Here is a 23,451-nt window from a genome sequence, read left to right as displayed (position 1 = left end):
GCACAAACTAAGGCTTTTATTCTGTCAATACATCAACAATTTACAGTCATCAGAGCATTTGCTGTATAGCCTACTTGTCAATAATGACATTGATATCCACTATTACTTTATCCCTATTCTGTACAAGGTTGACCGGAACTGGAAACTTACACTGTTTATGTGCTTTTCATTGAAAGCATTTTACTTCACTGACATGGCACACAAAGTTGTTTTGTTGTCATTTCCTAATGTAACGTAAAAGAGGGCAAGCACAATCACTGCACACGGGCATACAGTAGACCTTGGTGCTACTAAATGACCGTTTCACTTCATTGAAATCCATTCAGACATCCTGCACGCTCGCTGTGTGAGCACCAGTTACCCACCTTGGCCTAAAAAATGATTCCAACCCTCTCACCATGCACGCACACTCTATTATTGAAGATGTAGTCAGCAAACAGGACCATTACTGTGCATGGAGGCAGATGTAGAGGCATTTTACTTGACTGAAATGCCATCAAAGGTAGCAAAGTGAGTAAAGTCAAAGTTAGGAAGTACTTCCAAACGAACATCTAAAACTCTTGTCGTGCCTTACACGTAATACATACATATTGTACATGGAATTGGTATGTCTGTGTACTCATATGGCAGATATAGATACTATAAGATTACTATGTTATTACGTTTATTACCATCCATGGATTGTACAAGGGGTGTAAATAATAATCGATATGTATCGATGCATCGATCCAACGGCCGACGATCAAATCGAATCGTATATCATGGGGCTTTCTTAAGCTGGCCCCTGCTTAATGCCCTAGCTGTTAATTGTGCAACATAATAGAAGTCATTGGAAAAACTATCGAATCAAATCAAAATGAATCGTATCGTGGGCATTCTTAAGTATTGAAAATAATCGAATCGCTGCCTTAAGAAATCGATTGTCATGGAAGCTGTGATTTACACACCCTATGCTCATTCCTTGCCCCAGGTACCTTGCCTGATTGTCATCGACTTTCAAATCTCTTGGAGACTTGGTCTGACCAAGACCATAACAATGAACGTTTCCCAAACGGCATGGTTGACCCGCCTCCCTAGGTTTGCACTGGGTGATTGGTTTCCGACAAAGTGGGTGGAGTTCACGATTTTTCTAGAGATCAGAAACGGTATTTACATTACTCTTGGCCGGACAAGAAGCAACGGCGAAGGTGTTGTGTCACCAGGAGGGCGTGGCCTGGCTACCAGGTACCCACCTTGGTGCCACTGTAGAAGTCGTCGGCGGGCGTGGCGTTCATGAAGCTGTCGTGCAGGTGCACGCAGGTGTCAACGCCGCCGGGCATCACCAGCTTGCCCGAGGCGTCGATGACCTTGGCGCCACCAGGGATCATCAGCTCCTTCCCCACCTGCTGGATCACCCCGTTCTCAATGTAGACGTCCGCCTCCTGCGTCACGTCATCGTTCACCACCTTGCCCCCCTTAATGAGGATGCGTGCCGTCGAGCCACTGGAAGACATGCTGAGAGAGGGAGAGAGAGAGAGAGACAGAAAGAGAGACAGACAGACAGACAGACAGACACAGAGACAGACAGATAGCGAGAGATTAGAATCTAGAGTACAATCATTTGGATCCATGTTTGAGTTAAAGCAAAGACTTGGCCAGTAAAGACTAATCTAACGGGGGAGGGGCAATCAATTTAATGAGCAGGATGACTAAACGAGTCGCTAAATGAGTAAAATGGAGTGGAAATGAAGGGGAGGGCAAATGATGAGCGGATAACAGAACAAAAAGACTAAAAGAAGGCCCTGACTGGCTGGCTGTGAGCCTGATTTAAGATTGTGGATTCAATGAAACCACACGTATAACTTGACTGATTTATTGAGAAACTGAGCGTGATCTATTTCCTATATGTTTGGTTGATTTATTGACAATAATAATCATAGAGGCCCTACTGTGACGGTAGGGCACTCGTTTACTACGAGGCCGACCCGGGTTCGATTCCGGCCCGGGTTCTTTGCCAGCCCTTCCCTGTCTCTCCCAACATTTCCTGTCACTCTCCCATACTGTCCTGTCAATAATTAAGTCTAAAAGAAAAATATCTTTAAAAATGAATAAATAATAATACTCATAGAGAAAGAGCTGAGGGTAGAAGGTTACGAGTCGACACACAGTCAGAGGAGGACAACAAGACAAGGGAAGTGGAAGCACGAGGAGTGAAAAGAGGAAAAGGGATGAGAGGACCTTAGGAGACTGGAAGGAAGAGAGAGTCATCCCATCCATGACTAAACAGCAGAGATAAGTGACAGAAGGGTGGCCCTGCCCTGCCGACTGATCCGACAGAGTGGATGTGACATCAGTCTGAGAGCTTCAAACCACAGGGCTGGATGTGTGATAATGACATCAGTCTGGCAGTTTTGGTATTCACACGTGCACCACACATGCACAGGCAAACTCAGGGAAGCTGGGGGGGGGGGGGCAAAGGGGTCAGCTGTCCCGGGCCCAAGAAGAGAGGGGCCCCAAATTTTTGTTCTCATTACATTGTGTGTGTTGGATTGAGGGCCCTTTCAAATGATTTTGTCCGGGCCCCCGGCAAAAGCTGTCAGCGGCCCTGGGCACACTACACTCCGGGCACTGCTGCACAGTGCACAGCTGAGCACTGTCAGTGGCTGTCCCTGTCCCAATGACGAGGAGGAGCACACGGCCTGCCCTGCGCCCCACTCAAACTAGGCCACCGCTTTGGAGGCCGGGGCCCACCCGTCCCATGAGTGTTTTTCGGTTTTAAAAGGGCGGAGAAAGTGCTACAACATGTTTTAAACGGGCTGGGACGACTGGGAACTAGTGTGTTAAGGAATCCGACAAAACCAGTGTTTGGCCATACTATGGCTCTCTGTGTGTTATCCAAGTGGGTGTTGCCTGTACTTGGGGTGCAGCACTACTGAGAACTTTATGTACAGCCAGCTTGAAATGGCAGGGACTGCAGAGCTAATGTGTGTGTGTGTGTGTGTGTGTGTGTGTGTGTGTGTGTGTGTGTGTGTGTGTGTGTGTGTGTGTGTGTGTGTGTGTGTGTGTGTGTGTGTGTGTGTGTCATTGTGCTTATATTTACACACGTTCTTGTGTGAACAGTAATTTGTGTAAGGTGAGAACAGAGAGTATGTGTAGGCTACTGTACATCTGTTGATAATCTGAGCATGGTGTATGTCTGCATGTCTGTTGCTGGATGGGTGAGTGTGTGTGTGAGTGGATGGAGCTGTGTGCGTGTCTTGCCTATGTGTGTGAAGAACACAGGCAATATGGGTGTGGGTATGTGTGGGTGCGGCAAGACTACGGCATGGGTACCCCCGCCCCCAACATCCCACTATCGCGCAGCCGGTGGTTCTACTTTGGGGCAAAAGGAGGGGAGGGCGCAGCAGAGGAGAAAGCACCATGAATTATGGACCGGTGCTGAGGTTAACACACAGCAAGTCTGCTCAGGACTCTTCCCAAAACCTCACGCAAAACTCGGAACTACTTGTTCTCAGTCGCCGAGCACACCTGACCCATTTTCTGAATTTAAACCTCATCGTTCTATTTAAAACTAAGCAACACTAGTAATCACGTTTGGTCAATCTGCAGCGCAGTGGAATCTCGAATGGATCTCCCGCAAGATGTAACTCTTCTAAGGGATCGTAAAACGATGTTGTTGCAATACGTCGCTTGATGACTATTGTGTGGCTACAATCATTGTATTCATTGTTATTTCTGACAACACTGAGACGCACATGCTCTCTAATGAGCCATGACGACTGGCTTGGGGCCAAAATAGATGTCGCGTCTCTGTGGTGTGGTGAGTGATTTATATCCAGATAGACGTCCTGCTAAGATGCTTACAGGCTACTCCAGACGTCCCGGACCAATAACTCATGATCACTCTGTAGGCCTATAGACGGGGTGTTTCCCTCAAATCACACAAACTTCATTATTATAAATAATAGATGGCACAGTGCACCGAATGCCTTTTAATGGGGTTTGGGCATTGCAGGGAACGTGGGAGCAGGGACCCATCCCACAAGACGCTCCCGAATTCATACACAAAGAGGAGGCCAAACCCTTCTCTAACAGAGACATCGGTCACCCAAATCCAGCAAGACACCCCCCTGTTAGCCGGCTGCAAGGAAACAAACCATTAATGGCAATGATCAGGTGTCGAGAGCAGTCTACCGACTCCATGTTCATTGTTAGGCGTTTACACCTAAGATGGTAAGATGATGCACCATTACGGTCACCACCGGTTTCCAGGGAGCACCGGGGTTTAACGTACAGCCCAGATGTTAACAAGCGAGACAGCATGGAGAGGTGAGAGAATGGAGGAAAGCCGGCTTGCACTTGCATGGACCCGGCGCACAACAATGCAACTCGAGGACAGTGAAACTAGCTTCCTATTATGCGTTCTTCGTAACCATTAAACCGATGACATCAATACAAAGCCTTCCACCGTAAATATGTCAATATCCCTTTTTTTTAACATAAAAAGGACGCGCCCCGAATGAAAAGTCTGAAAGAATCATACCTTTCACCGCAACGTTCCAAGCTGATCTTTAGTGCACAATCAGTAGCAGCAAACAATGACTGCCGATGCCACCTTCCAGTAGCTAGACACGAGCAGACACCAGCAGATGCTTTCCTTTGGTCCAGCCCGCACACCCCTCACTTCACTGGCAGCATCCAAGCGGCGACACGTCGACTCTCCAATCAGCTTCTGCGCGTATTGGTCCTGTCGCTCTCTGAACCAATAGAGTGGCTTCTTGGGCGTGCCTTCTCATCCGGGGGTTTGTACCAGTGGTTGCCTCGACAGTATCAGAAGTAGTGTGAGTGACTGTTAACCGCAACAAGTTAAGTTTATTGGTGACATAACAGAATTCCTTTTTTAAGTAGGCTACATGCGTAAACATGTATGCGTAAAAGAACGAGAAACGTCCGTGATTGCTGACCTGTTGTGACCTTTAGTAGCTGTTGGTGTGAACTGATGAGGAGAGGAGGCAGGAGGCAACACTATCTTGTTCCGCTCCAGACCCAGGTCATTAATAGCAAAGTAAAATGCTTTGAAACATTTATGACCGTGTCCTTCTGGGGGAACGCTTTATAAACCGAGCGAGGAAGCCACGCCAATGACTCTTTTAAGTTTTAAAAACAAACTTTAAACAAGTTGCAAATTAGGATCATTTAGAATCTTTATTCAAGGTAGGCTATTACTCAAACCAAACTCAGAGGGCAACATTTTATCTGACTGTGAGAAGAAAAATTACAGGAGCGAATTTTGCACAAAAACAAAACATTTATTCAAGTGTTCTCCAGCACAGGGACAAAAGACTCCCTCCTCTCTCTCTCTAGGCGCAGAGCAAGGAGACAGAGAAAGGGAGAGAATGACTGCTACATCTGCTGTATGCGCGGAGATTCGAGAGGGCAGCGAGACGCCGGAAACAGGTATGATACATGAAGAAATAATCACAAAAAGAGACACTGAGATATAGTATAAAGAATCCAAGTCATCTCCAAGAGTTGTAGCCAAATAAATATCAAAGTTCTTTTTTATATAACAAATGACAAGAGTTATATATATAAAAATCAAATCCAACATGGGGGGAGGGGGCTGCATGGAATGCCAGATTACGAAGCAATGCCACCGGGCACTAAGCAGATACATAAGTGAACAGTAAACATGATTACAAAAACCGATTTTTTCTTTTGTTACTTCCCAATATGAACTCATGATTACACCCCACAGATAAGCACCAACTACAGCCATGTCTAGTCTAAGACAATAGAAGAATCTGTTCCATTATTTATCATTCAAGTACAAAGTTAAATGCCTTTGTTAACATACTCATCATCAGAGGAGGGAGCTAAGCAACAGCGCTTTACCCAGATTACAAGGAACTTAAAAACAGTCAGACAAGGTTTTATTTTCTCTTCCAAACAATATATATTTTTTCCTCAATTCCATAAAATGTTTAGCACCTTAGGAAACACCTACAATCCCTCTTTTAGTAAAATAGAAAAAGGAAAAGCCAAAGAAACAGACTTGAGTGCAGCAGAGACGTAGGGTTAAAGGAGAGAGAAACTGGTTGAGGCGACGTAGGGCTGTGCGGTCTAGGTGAGACTGTTCCAACTGTTCTCATCACTTCACAAATTCGTTATCTCCCCGCTTGAGGAAAACAAAAATAAATTCATAAATATATATTTTTTTCAAATCACCCCTATTGTCCCCATCAAAAGGCTTCATAGCTTATGCTGCTTAACATTTTGTCAATAACACCCAAACAATTTCATCAGGTCTTTTTTTAAAATCTGAGAATTCCTAATTCCTTGATATATATTAGCAAAGAATTATATTTGTACATCTCATAAGCTATTTCGAAAGAAACCCAAACAGCAACAGGAAGAGGTTATGTACAAAATGTACAAAAACCCAAGATGGCAAGAGCCATGTCTGGGCTTTGTGAATTATTCTGAAGAATAAAAGGGGGGATCTGCATTAAAATTTAACTCTATCGGTCCTCGCAAACATCTCTTTTCAGTGCTGTGGAAGTCCAGAAGCTGTCTGATGTTAGAACAGTTCGGACTCTCATCTGGTTTCAGACTCTGTTCCATTAACAGCTGCTACTTTTGTCTTCACACATGATTGGAACTCTGCTGCCTTATTTATTCATTAAAAGCATTATCCTCAATACTACCTAAGCAAGCATAATAAAAAGCAGGTGTACTGTCTATTTCTACACTGTCTTTCTTTCCCTGCACCTTCAGTTATCATTGAATATGAGAGCGAGAGAGAACGAGAGAGAGAGAGAGAGAGAGAGAGAGAGAGAGAGAGAGAGAGAGAGAGAGAGAGAGAGAGAGATTTACAATCCAGATTACAATCATTTGAATCCATGTTGGAGTTAAAGTGACAGTAAAGACTATCTGGACCTGGCCAGAGGGGTTGGGAGGAGGGGAAGGGGAAGGGACAGAGGTGCCTGTCTGAGCTGATCTGTGGGAGGGTGTGGGTGGGTGGGTTTGAAATCCCCCACTCAGGGGTGCATTTCTCAAAAGCGTAGTTGTTAGCAACTTGGGTAGTTGCCAATGGGAAATTGCATTGCAACCAACAAAGTAGCTGACATAGTTAGCAACTACTCTTCCGAGAAATGCACCCCAGATCTACAATAGCAGGGTAGAACAGGTACAGGGGCCTAGAACAGGTGCAGGGGCCTAGAACATTCTGAGTTAAATCCTCTTGCCTGCACACGAGAACAGATTTGCTTCTACACTTTAAAAAAAATGAAAATAAAAAGGTGGAAAATAAACAAACTCTTTCACATCTACTGGCACAGCCCTACTGGCCACCAGAAACATCATACAATAGACTACGAGAGTTTCACATCATAGAACAACAAAAATACCAGAAACAAACAAAAAAAATTCACATGAATCAAGAAAAGAAAAAGAAATCTTAAAAATACCAGAGAAACAACAGAAGGATACGTATAAAAGTGCTCAATATAGTTGGTAATAAAGCACAAAAAGTTGCTATAAAAGGTAGAAGAACCACGTGAAGCCGCACCATATATGCTGAAATTTTGCACCTGAACTTGAGTTTAGCTTGTGGAGAGGCAGTGGGGTGGTGGTGTACACACACCACACATACACACACACCCACACACACACCCAGACACACACACACACACACACACACACACACACACACACACACACACACACTCCCAGACACGCAAACACACACGTACACACACACTCACCCACACACTCCTCCTGCTGCCACCACACCTGCTGTAAGTGTACAGTAACGAGGACGGTCGGTCTGAGGGACGCCGCGGGAAAGAGAGTCGGGCGTCCGCTCAAGACGTCTCGTCTCAAGGAAAGAGGCCAAGGGAACAAACACCACAACCCATGTGGCCAATCGCAGGCCAGTAGCCATGGCAACAGAAGGCTTGCAGGTTCAGGTTTTTTTTTTTTTAAAGCACCAGTTTGTAGTTTTGCGTAACAGTTAAAGAGGTTGTGTGTAGTAGAAAAAAAAACAAGAAACAAAACAAGATATGGCATATTGGTCACACTTATGATTCATTTGTGTTCCCGAGCCTATGTGTTGTTTATACCCACATACAGTATGAGGGTGTTCCAGCGGGCCTGCCCTGCAAGGGGGCACATGGGTTGTGTGGGTTTTGTCACGCCTCGCCTTCGGAGCACCATTTTTGTCAACTTATTACAGTAGTACCTTTATTACTTTCAGTTGTGTATAGAAACTGTAAACAAAGAGGTATATGAGATCTGGTGTTTTGGATTCATGAAGACAAGACTGCTCTCCAGACACTGAGGACTGAGGCGGCAGTGATCGGCGTCTTTCAAAAACACAGAACAAAAACAAAAACGTAAAAAAAATAATAATAAAAAAAATCAGATCACGCGGCTGTTGGTGGGTTACATGTTACTATAGCAACGGTTGTATGAGGCTTGTTTTAAACATCTTTTTAGCCTCCTCACTTAACTCAGTGCCTGGAGAGGAGAGCTTTGCCTTGTGTATAGCTTGCACACAATAGATCAGTTCAAACACTGGATAACACTGCTAAAAAGTCAAAATGAATACAAAAAACATTAAATAGAATAAAAAAAAGAATCATTTTGTTTTTAAAACAGGAAAAAAAAACATGAAATATCTAAGTTTCGATGGTTGACTTGTAAATAACACAAGAGTACAGTTTCAAGGCTCCTGTTAATTCGTCAGACGTCAGTTTTCTTGTGATTGAGCTTTTTTTTGTAGTGTTTTTTGTTTTTTTTTGTTTAGATATTTCTATATGCCATTGCAGCATGTGTTTAAAGGGTGTTAAACACAGGCAAAGTATTCTTTGAGTGGTGCAAAGAGGTGGCGGATCACGGGAACACTCCATGATCTTCCCAGAAGCCTTTGCCTGGCGAGTCGGCTCATGTTGGACACATCCGTGTAGTGGACAGGGAATCCGAAGACCCTGGCAAGCACAAACACAGTTCAATGTGAGAGCAGGTTAGCACACTGAATAAGGCACTAAGGTTAAGCACAAGGAGGTTTTTATTTTTTTTTTCAGAGCAGAGTAGAGCAGACGTTTCAGGTTTCTGCCATCATCAGTGGTCTCTGTGCTCGCAGTGAGCCCAACTACTGAACAATTAAACAGTACCAAACAGGGTACAAGCGCGCGCGCGCACACTCACACACACACACACACACACACACACACACACACACACACACACACACACACACACACACACACACACACACACACACACACACACAATTAAATTATTCACTTGGATGAAACAAGTAATGTAACATGTACACAATACACAATATACATACAATACAATAAATACACAATAATACACAGCTCAAAATCTGTAACATAAAGTTCTTATACATCAATGGGCTTTTCTAAAATGTACATGCACATGTTCAGTAAATGCCATCTGATCTATAAAAAAATATTGCAGTAAATCAGTGATTGCATCATGTTCATGAAATTTCAGACATACACAGGAATTGTAGAGGAATGGCCATTTAGATCAATGGCATCAATTACTATGCTGCCTAATATTGTATGCTCAATCACACTACTTCACTAAAGTTATGCATTTTTTTGTAATGTTTTTTAGGGGCTTTTATGCCTTTATTTGACAGGACAGTGTGAGATGGAGACAGGAAGCGAGTGGGACAGAGAGACGAGCAAGGATCGGGAAATGACCCCGGCCGGAATCGAACCGGGGTCCCCGTGGGCATGCAAATGTGGGCTTAGCGCGCCGCGCCACAGCAACCCCAGGTCCAAAGAATTTAAACATGGATAAATATGAAGGAACAGTTTTTCAGACAAAATACTAAATTGGTCGGGCTAGTAGAATATGTGTACTTACTTCTTTTATCTTTTAGTCCAGACAAGCCAAAATGTGAGAATCATATGACAGTACTATTATAACATGACATGCCTAACGAACATCCAGGGTGATTGAAACACTGTTGTTTTTAATTGAATAAAGTTTATTTTTGGAGCTTATTTCGCTGTGTGCAGACACTATTGTCTGGCACATGCAACAAGTGCTTTTGGATGTGCGCACGCTACCCAAGACCAGCCAAAGAGGAGGAAAGTGAAGTAATAAAGGCCCAGATGCTTAATCCAGTGCAAATGTGGTGCGGATCTTACCAGTGCCAGCCAATCAAATCAACAATACAGATGTTTCAATCGACTTTATTTGCTGCTATGACCGGTTGACCGTTCAGGTGTCAGAATGGAACCAGATTCGAGAGCATACTGGTATAACTATGTACTATGTGGCTTGACTGTACCAGGACAGAAAGTATTTTTTTAAATATATATTTTGGGCTTTTTAAGATCTTTATTTTGATAGGATTGTGAAGATGCGCGAGGAAAGTGGTGAGAGACAGAGACGAGGGGTGGATTCCAATATGCAGACTTTCGTCCTCCCTTGCTCGCTTGCCTGCTTGTGACCTCATGATGACGTCACGTCACCGACGACAGAAAATTCATTCAATATCTTGCAAAAGCGCAATTCTAATGTCATTTCCTCATTTGCAATTGGGATGGTGAATGTAGAGCAGTCCCACAAAAGTTGTTGTGGCTAGGCTGACAGGGGGGAAACCTTATTGTTTTCTCCACGGAGTCGGGGCATCAGCAAAATCCAAGGTCACAAGCACAAGTGGAGGACGGAAGTCTGCACATTGGAATGCACCCAACGTAGGGTTGGAAAACGACCCAGGCCGGACTTGAACCCGGGTCCCCAGGTACGTATACGGCACAGGTGCTCTACATGCTGCACCACAGCACCCCCATGTGTACATTCCTGAAGAATGAAGATCTGCCTCTGCTTGAAGACGCACATTTTAGGCCCAGCCGTGGCGCAAACGGCTGGGCACCGCACTGCTACACCGGCGACCCAGGTTTGATTCAGGCCCGGGTCCTTTGCCAAACCTTCCCCGTCTCTCTCTCTCTCCCAACTCATTTCCTTTCTCTCTCATACTGTCCTATCTGTAAAATAATACAAAGCCCCCCAAAAAAGAGCTAAAGATGCAAATCTTTAGCCAGCCTGTGCCCTCCTAGTGATGCAACACTTTCAACGTTGCAACTAGTCAGGTCAAGAGCAATGCAAGTACTTTCTGAGTTCCCGCAGATACGGGAACTCCTTCCACTTTGTCGATAAGCAAACAACCATAAGCAAACCAAGGGAGGCAGGTCAACCATGCCGTTTGGGAAACGTTAATTGTTATGCTCTTGGTCAGACCAAGTCTCGAAGAGATTTGAACATCGATGATAATCAGGCTAGAAAATCTTACCTCTCCATCTCCGTGCACCAGAGGATGTCCTCCTTGTCGTTCATGAAGACAGGGAAGTGCTGGTCTTTACCCTGCTTAATGGAGTTGGATCTGGTGGTGATGGTCCTCACTTTGTCAAACTGGACAAGGTCAAAGAGAGGAGAAAACACGAAAGAACATGTCACTGTACTGATGGCTGTCTTTCAAATACAATTTCTTAACTAGAAATACACTCAGAGAGTGCAGACCTCCGCCAAGGAAACAGTTTGATAGAACATCTGACTATTTTACACAGCATTTGACTATGTTACTCTATGTTACAAGTCTTTCTGCCTTGTTCTGCCTTGTGGACTTAAAAACTGCCCCACAATGCAATGATGAAGAATCTTTAAAACAATTCCTGGATCGAGATCGTAATCCGGATCACCACCAAAATGTAATCACTTGATCCTTTCGTCATTTCCAACAACTCCACAAAATATCATCAAAATCCATGCACAACTTTATCCTGCACACACACACACTCACACACACACACACACACACACACACACACACACACACACACACACACACACACACACACACACACACACACACACACACACACACACACACACACACACATGCAGGCACACACATACATCTAAACACATAAACATGCAGCTACACATACACTCTCTCACAGATATACAGACAGGCTAAACCATCTAGGTCCTACAGCACATGAAAGCATTTACAGTAACCCACTGGTACGCACCTTAGCTGTCCGCCCATGCTCTAAGCAGTCCTGCAGGTCCAGTCTGTCTGAGCCCATGGCAGACAGGGGCCTGGAGAGAGGAGAGAGAGGCGCCCGCCATGCAACACAAGTCCATTATGCACCGCTCTACTTACAGTATAAACGCACAGCCTAAACGCTACACAATTAGAGTATAGTAGAGTAGAGTACTTTTATTAATCCTGAGGGAAATGAAAGTGTCTGACAGTTTACATAAATGCACAAATACAAAACATACACAAAGACCTAATACACTTTGCACTAATTACACATTGCAGTAAACATATAGCAGACACTTGAGTACAGCATTCAGCCTTACAGCCTTACAGCATTCAGCCTCCCCATTACACACAAGGTGAGATCTGTTTCTGTGTGTGTGTGTGTGTGTGTGTGTGTGTGTGTGTGTGTGTGTGTGTGTGTGTGTGTGTGTGTGTGTGTGTGTGTGTGTGTGTGTGTGTGTGTGTGCGTGTGTGTAAGAGAGAGAGAGAGATCTCTATGCTGAGACAAAGGCTACCACAGATCTTTGCCCAAGGCTGCCACTCACTCTTCATCTCTGACCAACCTGTTCATGCCAGGCAGGTTGCCCCAGAAGTATCGGGCACGGTGGGCCGCGGACACCTCCTTGGCGTCGATCATCACAGGGTTGCACTGGAGTAGCAGAGAGGAGAGGAGGAGGAGAGGAGAGGAGAGGAGAGAGGAGAGCAGAGGGGAGAGCAGAGCAGAGGAGAGGAGAGGAGAGGAGAGGCGAGGAGAGGAGAGGAGAGGGAGGGGGGAGAGGAGGTGAGATGATAGGAGAGGAGAGGGGAGGAGAGGAGATGGGAGGAGAGGAGAGGAGATGGGAGGAGATGAGAGGAGAGGGGAGGAGAGGAGATGGGAGGAGAGGAGAGGAGATGGGAGGAGAGGAGAGGAGAGGAGAAGGAGAGCAGGGTTAAGTTCAGGTGAGACTCTAATCCTTCTCTCAAAACAATGCCACCTGGTGGCACTCTTATGTAATGCGGTGCGCTAGGACAAAAAGCTGGACTTCAGCCAGGAGAGGCTGGAAGGCTGTGGGAGTGGATCTGGGACAATCAAAGCAGACTTTTGCATTGCCCCCTGGTGGTACGACAAAATACATTTTACCAAATTTCAACACCAGGTGGCATGGCAGTCCACAGGTTCTGAGGCTTGTGAAAAAATGGAGCCCTGCCTAGTATAATAAGACGTGTTGGCCTTCAGCTACGTAAATGTGATTTAAAGTACGTGTGATCGTGAAATGTGAGTTCTTAAATTTCACTGTACTAAGCTACAAATGATGCAAAGACACACAAAGGTCTTATAAGGCCGACACTTGTTACCAGGCCTGCTGACAGCTTTGGCCGGGCCCAGGACAAAGTCATCTGAAAGGGCCAGCCCCAGCCGAATAGATACAATGTAATGAGGTTGAGGACTCAATTTTGGGACCCCTCTCTCTCTGGGCCCAGGACAACTGCCCCCCCGCCCCTGTTGGCAGCCCTGCATGTTACTAGGGATCCTTTTGAACTGTTCGAGGAGATGATGGCAAGACTGACCTCCAGGAAGCGAGAGATGTCCCTCTTGTCGCTGACCCCCATGGCCACCACATTCTCAAACAGCCAGAAGAATGGTCGGTGGTCGCCCTCCTTAGGACGCGCCTCGTGCAGCAGCCGGTAGAACTCGAAGAACAGCCGACCTGTGCCCTCTACAGCAGGAGAGAGAGAGAGAGAGAGAGAGAGAGAGAGAGAGAGAGAGAGAGAGAGAGATAAAGAGAGACAGAGAGAGAAAGAGAGATGGATAGAGAGAGAGGGGGATGGATACAGAGAGAGAAAGAGAGATGGATAGAGAGAGAGGGGGATGGATAGAGAGAGAGAGATGAATAGAGAGAGATGGATAGAGAGAGATATATGGATGGATGGATAGAGAGAGAGAGAGAGAGATGGATAGAGAGAGAGAGAGAGAGAGAGAGAGAGAGAGAGAGAGAGAGATGGATAGAGAGAGACCTTTAAATGCCTTTATTAACACCATTCACCCATCATACATTAGCACAGTACAGCCACTGGCCAAAAACAGACCAACCCCGCTATATATTCATAATCAGTTCCCCATTCTCCCCAACCTCACACAACACACCCCCCACACACCAAACGTCTGAACATTTCTGCACATCATTGACCAAGTGATAATACATGTATTCCACCTTGATGCGACTTTTAGTCATTCCCAAAAAAACCCTCTAAAGGGTCTACAGACACCAGGTTCAGCATTGGATAGAGAGAGAGGGGGAGAATGGGAGTTGTGAGATGTTGCTGATTCTGAACAGGCATCATCTGGATGAAGCACCTCTCTTGGAGACTCCGGCAGAGGCATCATTTTATTAATTGGTTAAGATGAGTAAAGTGCTGATGAGTCGTTGATTTTAAGGTCCCCATTAGTCTCCTTGCATCATAGCTAATTATAGTGTTAGTACATAATATTAGTTACATGTTTGATACATGTAGGCTCAATATATGAACAAAAACAGTGATAGCGCAGCTGTGCTGCTTCACACACACACATTCCCACACCAGCTCTGTAGGCTGCCATACAGCGCTAATTGTCCGTAGATCACGTGATAAGGTACACACATGCACACGCACAAACACACACAGAGTAATAATAATAATCCTAAAAAAGATTTCTCTGGAAGTGATCGTAACATAGCCTTTGTTTGTTTGGCCACAGGAAGAACAGTGTGTGAAAAAACTGATGTGTTGTCAATAAAGCAATCAATCAATCAAGAGCCTAATTTCATATCATCAACACCTAGCCTACTAGCGCAAAGCCATAACCGTAATATCAAACACACTACAACGTCATCAAATTAGACATACAACTGTGCCTTAACCATTCACACTACAAAATCGTACCTAGAATTGATTCTAAAGAGTAAGAAACTCTCAGCCATTACATGATACCTTATACGTATATACATTAGGGATGGGACAATACGCACCGAAAACAGAAACCATACAATTCACACACATACCGTACATGCAGTCAGTGGCAAACCGCAGTTCATGTACTGCTCAGACAAATATGTAAAGCAGAGATTCTAGGAGTATCTTATCCAGTCTCTCTGATTAAAACATTAGCATATAAGACAAATGAGAGGATGACACAATTAAAATCACACCATTTTCACATTATAAGCCTATACAAACCATATGTAGGATATTAAGTGATAAGTCCGATTCTATTAGCCAATTGAAAGAGGGCATTTGAAACGCTCAGTTTATGTGCAAGCGCAGGTTAGCACAAGAAGCAGTTCTTAGACACATGCAAAAGGTCAAATTCAACTTGCGCATCATCGCTTTATAATTGCAATTATATAAATATGGTTTAATATCCCCAGTGCATCATTTATTATGAATAAAAAAAACGTAAAAAAACAAGAACCGAAAACCGTCACCTTGATACCGTGATATGGACAGAACTGTGAATTTTGTGAACCGTCCCACCCCTAATATACATGAACCATAGGGCATGACCTCCTCTCTTCTGTGGCCAGAGCAAACAGTAAACACTTATGATACAACTTCTGCGCTAACCCTGTTAACCCCTTAAGACACGGCATTATAAATGAGCTGCTACTAGAATGGCAATGACCAAGTCGTAATGTATTACTAAAGGTCATAGTAGTGTAGTACTACTTAGCTAACTTTCAATGTCTATTACACCGTGCCACAGGAGGTATGGCGTGCATTAAGGGGCTACAGAGATTTTTGACAATATAGTGCAATTGACTTGACTTGACTTGACAAACACAGTACAACATCATCAAATTAGACACATAACTGTGTCTTAACCATTCACACCGCAAAATCTTACCTAAAACTGACTCTAAAGAGGTTGTCATTTTAGGTGTGGATGGTGGGCACATGTGCACCCATACCACTTTTGAGATAAACCTACAGCTTGTCCCCACTACTTTTTCACAAACATAATGCAAACAATAGCGGACCCGGACAATTAGCCATATGAATGTCCCCACCACCATCCAAGTCAAACCTATACCTTTGCTAAAGAGTAAGAAACTTTCGGCCATACATGATGCTACCTTAAATACATACATACTGTATATGAACCATAGGGCGTGACCTCCTCTCCTCTCTGGTCAGAGCAAACAATAAACACTTCTGCTACATTATCCTAAGCTCTTCACAGCCCTTAAGGGAGATGAGTTCCTTCCTTGTTGGGGCGTTGCACACTACACAGTGGAGGCTAGGAGGTCACAGCAGCTATATGCAGCGGGGCCAACGGAAAGCACAGATGTGCCGAGCGAGAGGGAGAGCGAGAGCGAGAGGGAGAGAGAGAGGGAGAGAGAGAGAGAGAGAGGGGAGAAGGAGAGGGCGTAGGAGAGGAAAAACATACCAAAGAGTCCCTTCCTGGCGGGGTTTACGATGGACAGGTCGTTACAAGGGCTGCCTCCGATGACCAGGTCAAACGGGCCCCACTCATGGATCTGAAAAGAGACAAACAGCAGAGGTAAAAAACAACCCTCCCTCTGAGGCAGCTGAAGGCAGCACAACCAGAGAAGTACACAATGTCCATGCATGTTCTGGAAAAAGTCAAATAGATCTTTAGTTGATCCACAGTTTTCATGATTTCTCAAAGTCATTCTGAAAATGCTCCTACATGAGACAATTGCTACGTTTACATGATGTTTTTAATTCGGAATTAACTGACTTTAATTCTGAATAAAGCTTAATTCTTTGAAAATGTCATGTAAACACCTCTTAATTCGGAATTTAAGGAAAAATAAACGTAAACTCGACAGAACTATTTAATTCTGAATTATTCATTCGGAATTAAAAACATGTAAACGTAGTGATTATGCCCTTTCTCTACATACGTACATACTGTAACATTGCTGCACACTACAGTATATTGCTTTAACACACTCCAGTCTACTTCATGACGTACAGGTACATCGTTAAAAAGAAACACCAACCTCATAAAGCCTCAACCAGAGGCAGTTGGTGGGGTGAAAGGGTCGCTGGGAGGTCACTTACGTGTTTGTGTGTCATATTGTGGAAATCTCCCACATAGTACATGATGTATAGATTAATCGACCATAATATCTAATATAGTGTCATTATAATGTCCTAACCTTAACACGTCTAACAGCAGTAGTGCCTTGTAGTAGTGGTGACTTGGAAGGGTCGCTGGCGCTGGGAGGTGACTTACGTGTTTGCGCGTGACGTTGCGGATGTCTCCCACGTACATGATGCGTCCATGGTGCCGCACCAGGCCCACGGTGATGGAGTCCTCGCACACCTCCGACGCCACGTAGCGGTCCACCTGGATACCCAGCTCTTTCAGCACCAGCAGCCCTGAGGTCACACGAGGGGCACACAGAGGTCAGGGAGCTAAGGTCAACTCGGGGTCACACGTAAATGTCATACCATCTGGAAGAGGTTTGCCTGAGCATGGATGCGTTTCAGGTATATACTACATTAAGGCTGACGGGACGCCCGCCTCAAACCTTTCTGATGTCATGTTAGATTAGGATAGGTCATTTTTTTATCAATAGGAATAATTTGCATTGAACAAAACGTTGTAATTAAAAAGAACATGCAATAGAAAGACATTACGTCCGTTGTGAAGAACTATTTTTTATGAAAAAGACCCATCTTTCAGACATCATGTTTACACTAAGACATCTGTTGTATAGAATTTTGCAATTAACCAATTTTGACCTGATAACGCCTGCTAAAAAGGCCATTTTGCCCATGTGACATTATGTACGTATACAGGCTCCCTAAACCTCAGCATTGATTTTCAGAAAAAATGAACAGAATTGTCAACACTTACTTAAACCTTCATTTCTTAGTCTCTTAGCACATAGAGAGATCAAATGAAAAAAATGATAGCTTAGGCTTTCTTTAGTACAGCATGGCAGGAGGGCAAAAGTTCACTCTTGTCCATTCATCTTGGAAGCTGAGAAACTCAGTAAGTCTTCCTGCTCATCTTAAAACATTGCTTGAATCCACTGACCTCTATCAATGAGATCGTCTGATATCTCTATCTTTAAACTTAAAACTCATTTACAATCAAATCTGAATGAATGTCCTCAATATCGCTACCGTCACTTATAGTGAAGTGAAAGTGAAAGCCCATTGGGAAACTCCAACTCCCATTGTCATTGTGACACAGCACTCCACAGCACACAAGTGAACACTGCACACAACAAAATTGCATTTATGCCTCACCCGTGCAAGGGGGCAGCCCTCAGTGGCGCCCCATGGGGAGCAGTGCGGTGGGACGGTACCATGCTCAGGGTACCTCAGTCATGGAGGAGGATGGGGGAGAGCACTGGTTGATTACTCCCCCCACCAACCTTGCGGGTCGGGAGTTGAACCGGCAACCTCTGGGATGCAAGTCTGACGCCCTAACCGCTCACCCATGACATGTGTGCTGGCTATGCATTTAGATGCATTACAAAACATTTTGTTAATCACACACCCCCTTTTTTCATCCCCAATGTGTATTTCAGGCATCAGACAACACAACATTTGCCACGTACTTTTAAAATGCCAATGCATAGATGCGGCAGCTGGCATGAAAGGAAAAGTCATACAGAAATGTATACCAATGAAGAGTTTATTTGCAAAACGGTCTATCTCCATTTGGTAGAATGTTGGGAAGTTGACATTTTTGCATTGGGCATTCCACTGTTGCATTGCAAAATGCGTTTTATATAGATTGAAAAAGTATGTTTAAAATATTTGAATGGTAAGAATTCACACAGGTGATAGGACCTCTGGACAGTCATTTTCAATAATAAAATGCAAAAGTCAAAAATTGTGGATACACCGTTTTGCAAATAAACTCTTCAAATACAAATAGACTGCGCCTGACCTGTAGCGATGCCATCGAATAGAGACAGCACACGGACGTGTATATAAATGGACTAAGCCTGACCTGTAGCGATGCCGTCGAATAAAGACAGCACCCGGATGGGCTTCCTCTTCTCCGCCATAACTGGAGGATACAACTTTGGCGGCTCCTGCAGACAATGATGAAGAAAAATATTGTGCTGTGCTCCAATCACACAAAATAGAGAAAACCACATACTGATACGCTCAAATGAAAGAGAATAACATAAAATAGTCATAGTACATAGTATGCTGGAAAGGGCTTGTCTAAATTCTATGCTAAAACGAAAAAAAAAGGTTCATGAGAACTTTTTAGAAGAGGTCGAAAAAAAAATCTCAACTCAACCATTTTCACACATTTGGTCTTTGTGGAATACTACCAGATTTTTTTGGCCATATGGCCCAGCAGGCCCATCCCTCATACTCACAAAGTCCTGGTCATGGTTGTTTGCGAAGAAGAGTTGCAGGCGACAGGGCCAGTCTTTCCGGCGCTCCAGGAGCCCGTACAGGCCCGTGCGGCCGCACATGTAGCAGTTCCAAGGGTCCTCTTTTATAGCTGCCTGAGCTGCGCCTGGGCCCACCAGCAAGTCCACACACTCTACACAGAAACACCTGCAGCATAGAAACAATAGAGTCAGCATGCTAAAGTTCGGTATTACATTACATTAAATTACAATTAGCTAACGTGTTTATAGTTTATACAAAGTAGGGGTGTGCAAAATAATCGTCAAATCGATGCATCGCAATACTTACTTTCACGATACAATGCATCGATTCATGACAAGGTATCGTGATACTTATTTTCTCAATATACTGTATGGATTCATGACAATTGATTATTTGATAACAATAAAATTCTATTTGCCACGGGTTGATTTTGTTCAGTAGAGAGTAGGTAATATTTCTGTTGTGATGTAAGCTCTCTCCCAGATGATAACATGCTTAAATAGAATGATCTGACTTATGAAAGCTACACAGCAACTGACAAATAAGCTGTATTTTACACATTTACTGAAGTAAATATTCCAATGCATCACAGTAGTACATGAATTGCAATGCATCATGATAGAATCGCATCGTGGCATGTGTATCGTGATGCGCATCGAATCGTGAACCCTTTGCCAATACCCACCCCTAATACAAAGCGACTTACAGTTGTTTACAGGGCATTGGTTAAAGTCCCTGGAGCAGTATGGAGTTAGGTGCCTTGCTCAAGGGTACTTCAGCCATGGAAGGAGGTGTATAGATAGGTAAGAATGGGATTCAAACCAGCAACCCTCTGATCTTAAGACCACCTCCCTAACTACAAGGCCAAAGCTACCCTGTAGTGCAGTAGGGTGCACTAAGGCCTAGGGTATCAGTGATGTCAGTGATGTGTATATCAGGGCGATGGCAAAAGTCGCCTTGCAACGACACAGGTATATTTAAATGGGGGAAAGATTTCCATTAGTTCTCTTATGTGAGGAAACAGTGAAGAAACGGCAACAAACTTAAGATATGCACCCTCTCACCACATGAAATATCAAAGCTGAGAAAAAAAGTATTGTGTACCTACTGTACTCTGCATTAAGCTTTTTAAATTATTAAGTATCGCCTATAACTTTTCATTTGTTTTTCCCCAAATAAATGTTACAGTCGGCTGATTTGTGAGACATGATGCCCGCATGTTCAACTTCAGCAATAGTCTTGTAGGGGCCCAGTGTCCAGTAGAAAGTAGTGTGGATGTAGTATGCATGGAGAATGTACTAGTGTGAAAATACTGTAATGTGTAGACGTAGTGAGCCCAATACAGGTGTGGGTCATTTCTGATTAAATGTAATGTACGGGATGTGCGCACGTCCAATAAAACAGGTGCTGGATCAAACACAGACAAAGAGACACGGGACGAAGACAGTGTGAGGTCAAAACGATGTGTTGAATAAATAGGAGAGCTCCAGTGTGTGGATTTTTCTTCTTCCTCTACTAGTTTTTGATTAAGGCTTAGCTAGTAGGGGTTCTCATCATATTATCAAAAGGATAAAAAGGACGGTCCAGCAGTGGCTTAAGCGGCTGGGCACTGGACTGCTATGTGGGCGACGCAGGTTCTATTCCCGACCCAAGGTCATTCCCCGATCCTCCCCCGTCTCTCTTTCCCACTCGCTTCCCACTCTTCACTGTCCTGTCTAAATAAAGTTGAAAAATACCCCCTACCAAAAAACCCCCCCAAAAAAAAAACCCCAAAAAAAAAAAACAAAAAAATGTGTTTTTGGATTCATGTATCTGATCCGATCTGATTCATGTATCAAATGTTTTTGCCATGTGTGATGTTACGCCTTCCATCTGTTGAGCTTAATAGCCAAACACATAAATATGCTCTCTTATCAAAACATGTCTGCACATACATACGGTAGCACATATCTATTTCAGCATGTACACTAGGGTGCATGCCACACAACAGAAGGGTGCGCCCACGCTTTGCAAGATAATAAACAATGATGCATACAGACAGTGAACAGAAATACTCTCACTCTCACTCTCTCTCTCTCTCTCTCTCTCACACACACACACACACACACACACACACACACACACACACACACACACACACACACACACACACACACACACACACACACACAACACACACACACACACACACACACACACACGCACACACACACACACACGCACGCACGCACGCACGCACGCACATACACACAACACACACGCACGCGCACGCACACACACACACACACAGACAGTAAGGTTGTGCTCTGTTCTGACCTGCAGCAGTTGTTGTTTCCGCACATGAGCACTTCTCTTCCTCCACAGCAGATGGTGCAGTAGGACTGGTAGCCGTCGTCATCGTACTGGTACGCACACTCCAGGAAGCAGTTCTACACACCACACCAACACACAAACAAACAAACAAACAAGCAAACAATCAAATAAACGAAGATGCAATACATGTTTTTTTTGTTGTAGTTTATAAACACAGTGTTGTGAGGATGGGGCAAGACACTGGCAGCCAACCACGTGAGCTACTTTTTTTGACCGACAGCGGTTTCCAACAATCAGAGGTTGAGTTGTGCACAGTCAGGGTCGCGCAGCCAGGGGAAAACAAACATTTAGAACCCATCTATATGGCAGTCCTTCATTTCTGTTGCTGATTAGCTGATAATGCACCTGAACACATATGTAAGGTGCTTACTCTACATGTAAGATAACTACTGTAAGTAGTAAGTAGCCTGCTGTAGGTAGTTACTACTTTCTTGCACGTCCTTAGTGTGTGTTTTGTTTTGGTACGTGTATATTTTTTTCCTTCTTCTCTGCTTTTCGGGTTAGTTCTTCTATCTTCTGTGCATTTGAAAACTCTATAAAGGGCTCAGGGACAAAACAATGTAGCAATAAAACGTGTAATATAAGGTATTTACTTTCAACTAACAACAAAAAGTGACTGTGAGCATGCCAAAACCAGTTACTTAATATCACCCCATCACTTGAAAACAGATTATATTGAGATTATTTCAGAATGACATTTTATGTGATATTGCTGTATTAAACAGACATACTCTGAACACCCCACCATTCTCTAAATAACCGTCTAAAACAGGTTGTCATCATATTGAAATAGACTAGAGGACTGTACCTTAGTGACTATGACATTTCCTGTAAACTACAATATATTTATACATCATACATTTTATTTACAAAAAGTTGGTTACACCAATCGACATAAACCTGTAACCAGTCTGTATTGATTGGTGCAATCAGTATTTTACAATGACTATCTTGATTTTAGTGGTGGTTTCTACTCAGGATATAAAACAATTTGGACAATTCCATGCTCCCAATTTTATGGGAACAGTTTGGAGCCCGTCCCTTCCTCTTCCAACATGACATGGATGATAGAGTATAGTATATATGAACTTGACTGGCCTGCACATAGTTCGAGCCTGAACCTAATAACACCTCTTGGTAACATACACTACCTTTTTATTGTGATACCACATTGACATTTTCACCATTGTACTCTCAGTATTCTCTCAAAATTCATAAAATTACAATAAATAAGACTTTGTCTTCAAAAATCTAATGCATCCAACTAAGTTGTGGGAGTTTTGTCATATTTTACCTCTTTTCTACTATAGAAAATCATTGGAACATAAAATTGGCCTCATGTCATTGACCCAAAGATGGACTGACAAAACCAAATGGCTCGTCACAAACCACTTGCACAGAGAGCTCTGAGCTACCGCACAGATCCCATTATACGCTAAACTCCATCTAGCTGATGCTTTAATTCAAAGCGACCTACAGTTATTGTTACAGTGTACTGGTTACAGTCCCTGGAGCAATGCTAAGTTAGGTGCCTTGCTCAAAGGGCAACCAAGCCATGATGGATGGAAGGTGTACGGGGAGACCACACACATTTTTCCTAACTGGTAGTATGGGTGGGATTCCAATTTGCGATCCTGTGATCC

At 43.8% G+C, this 23,451-nt stretch overlaps 2 protein-coding genes across 5 annotated transcripts in view; both read right to left on the bottom strand.

The window, feature by feature from the left end:
- dpysl5a (dihydropyrimidinase like 5a) overlaps window positions 1–4,930 on the bottom strand; it is a 31,340-nt gene extending 26,410 nt beyond the window's left edge. The window contains exons 1-2 of the mRNA XM_063184260.1: window positions 4,523–4,930; window positions 1,233–1,494 (exon numbers count right to left, since the gene is read on the bottom strand). Of these exons, the coding sequence (XP_063040330.1) occupies window positions 1,233–1,493 (261 nt within the window). The 5' untranslated portion in view covers window position 1,494; window positions 4,523–4,930. The remainder of the gene's footprint in view (window positions 1–1,232; window positions 1,495–4,522) is intronic.
- A 221-nt stretch (window positions 4,931–5,151) lies between these two features.
- Window positions 5,152–23,451, bottom strand: part of LOC134435353 (DNA (cytosine-5)-methyltransferase 3A-like) — an 84,997-nt gene continuing 66,697 nt past the window's right edge. For 2 of the 4 annotated variants that reach the window (XM_063184256.1, XM_063184258.1), the window contains 10 exons: window positions 21,752–21,864; window positions 19,417–19,600; window positions 19,035–19,119; window positions 17,298–17,443; window positions 16,482–16,572; window positions 13,625–13,773; window positions 12,622–12,725; window positions 12,060–12,129; window positions 11,321–11,439; window positions 5,152–8,969 (listed from right to left, as the gene is read on the bottom strand). In XM_063184256.1, the coding sequence (XP_063040326.1) occupies window positions 8,828–8,969; window positions 11,321–11,439; window positions 12,060–12,129; window positions 12,622–12,725; window positions 13,625–13,773; window positions 16,482–16,572; window positions 17,298–17,443; window positions 19,035–19,119; window positions 19,417–19,600; window positions 21,752–21,864 (1,203 nt within the window). In that variant the 3' untranslated portion in view covers window positions 5,152–8,827. The remainder of the gene's footprint in view (window positions 8,970–11,320; window positions 11,440–12,059; window positions 12,130–12,621; window positions 12,726–13,624; window positions 13,774–16,481; window positions 16,573–17,297; window positions 17,444–19,034; window positions 19,120–19,416; window positions 19,601–21,751; window positions 21,865–23,451) is intronic. The other 2 variants (XM_063184257.1, XM_063184259.1) reach the window with 1 other exon arrangement.

Source organism: Engraulis encrasicolus, chromosome 19 (assembly GCF_034702125.1).
Source record: "Engraulis encrasicolus isolate BLACKSEA-1 chromosome 19, IST_EnEncr_1.0, whole genome shotgun sequence".
NCBI classification, from domain to species: domain Eukaryota; kingdom Metazoa; phylum Chordata; class Actinopteri; order Clupeiformes; family Engraulidae; genus Engraulis; species Engraulis encrasicolus.
The sequence above is the reverse complement of the archived record's forward strand: the minus strand, read 5'-3'. Positions and strand labels throughout refer to the sequence as shown.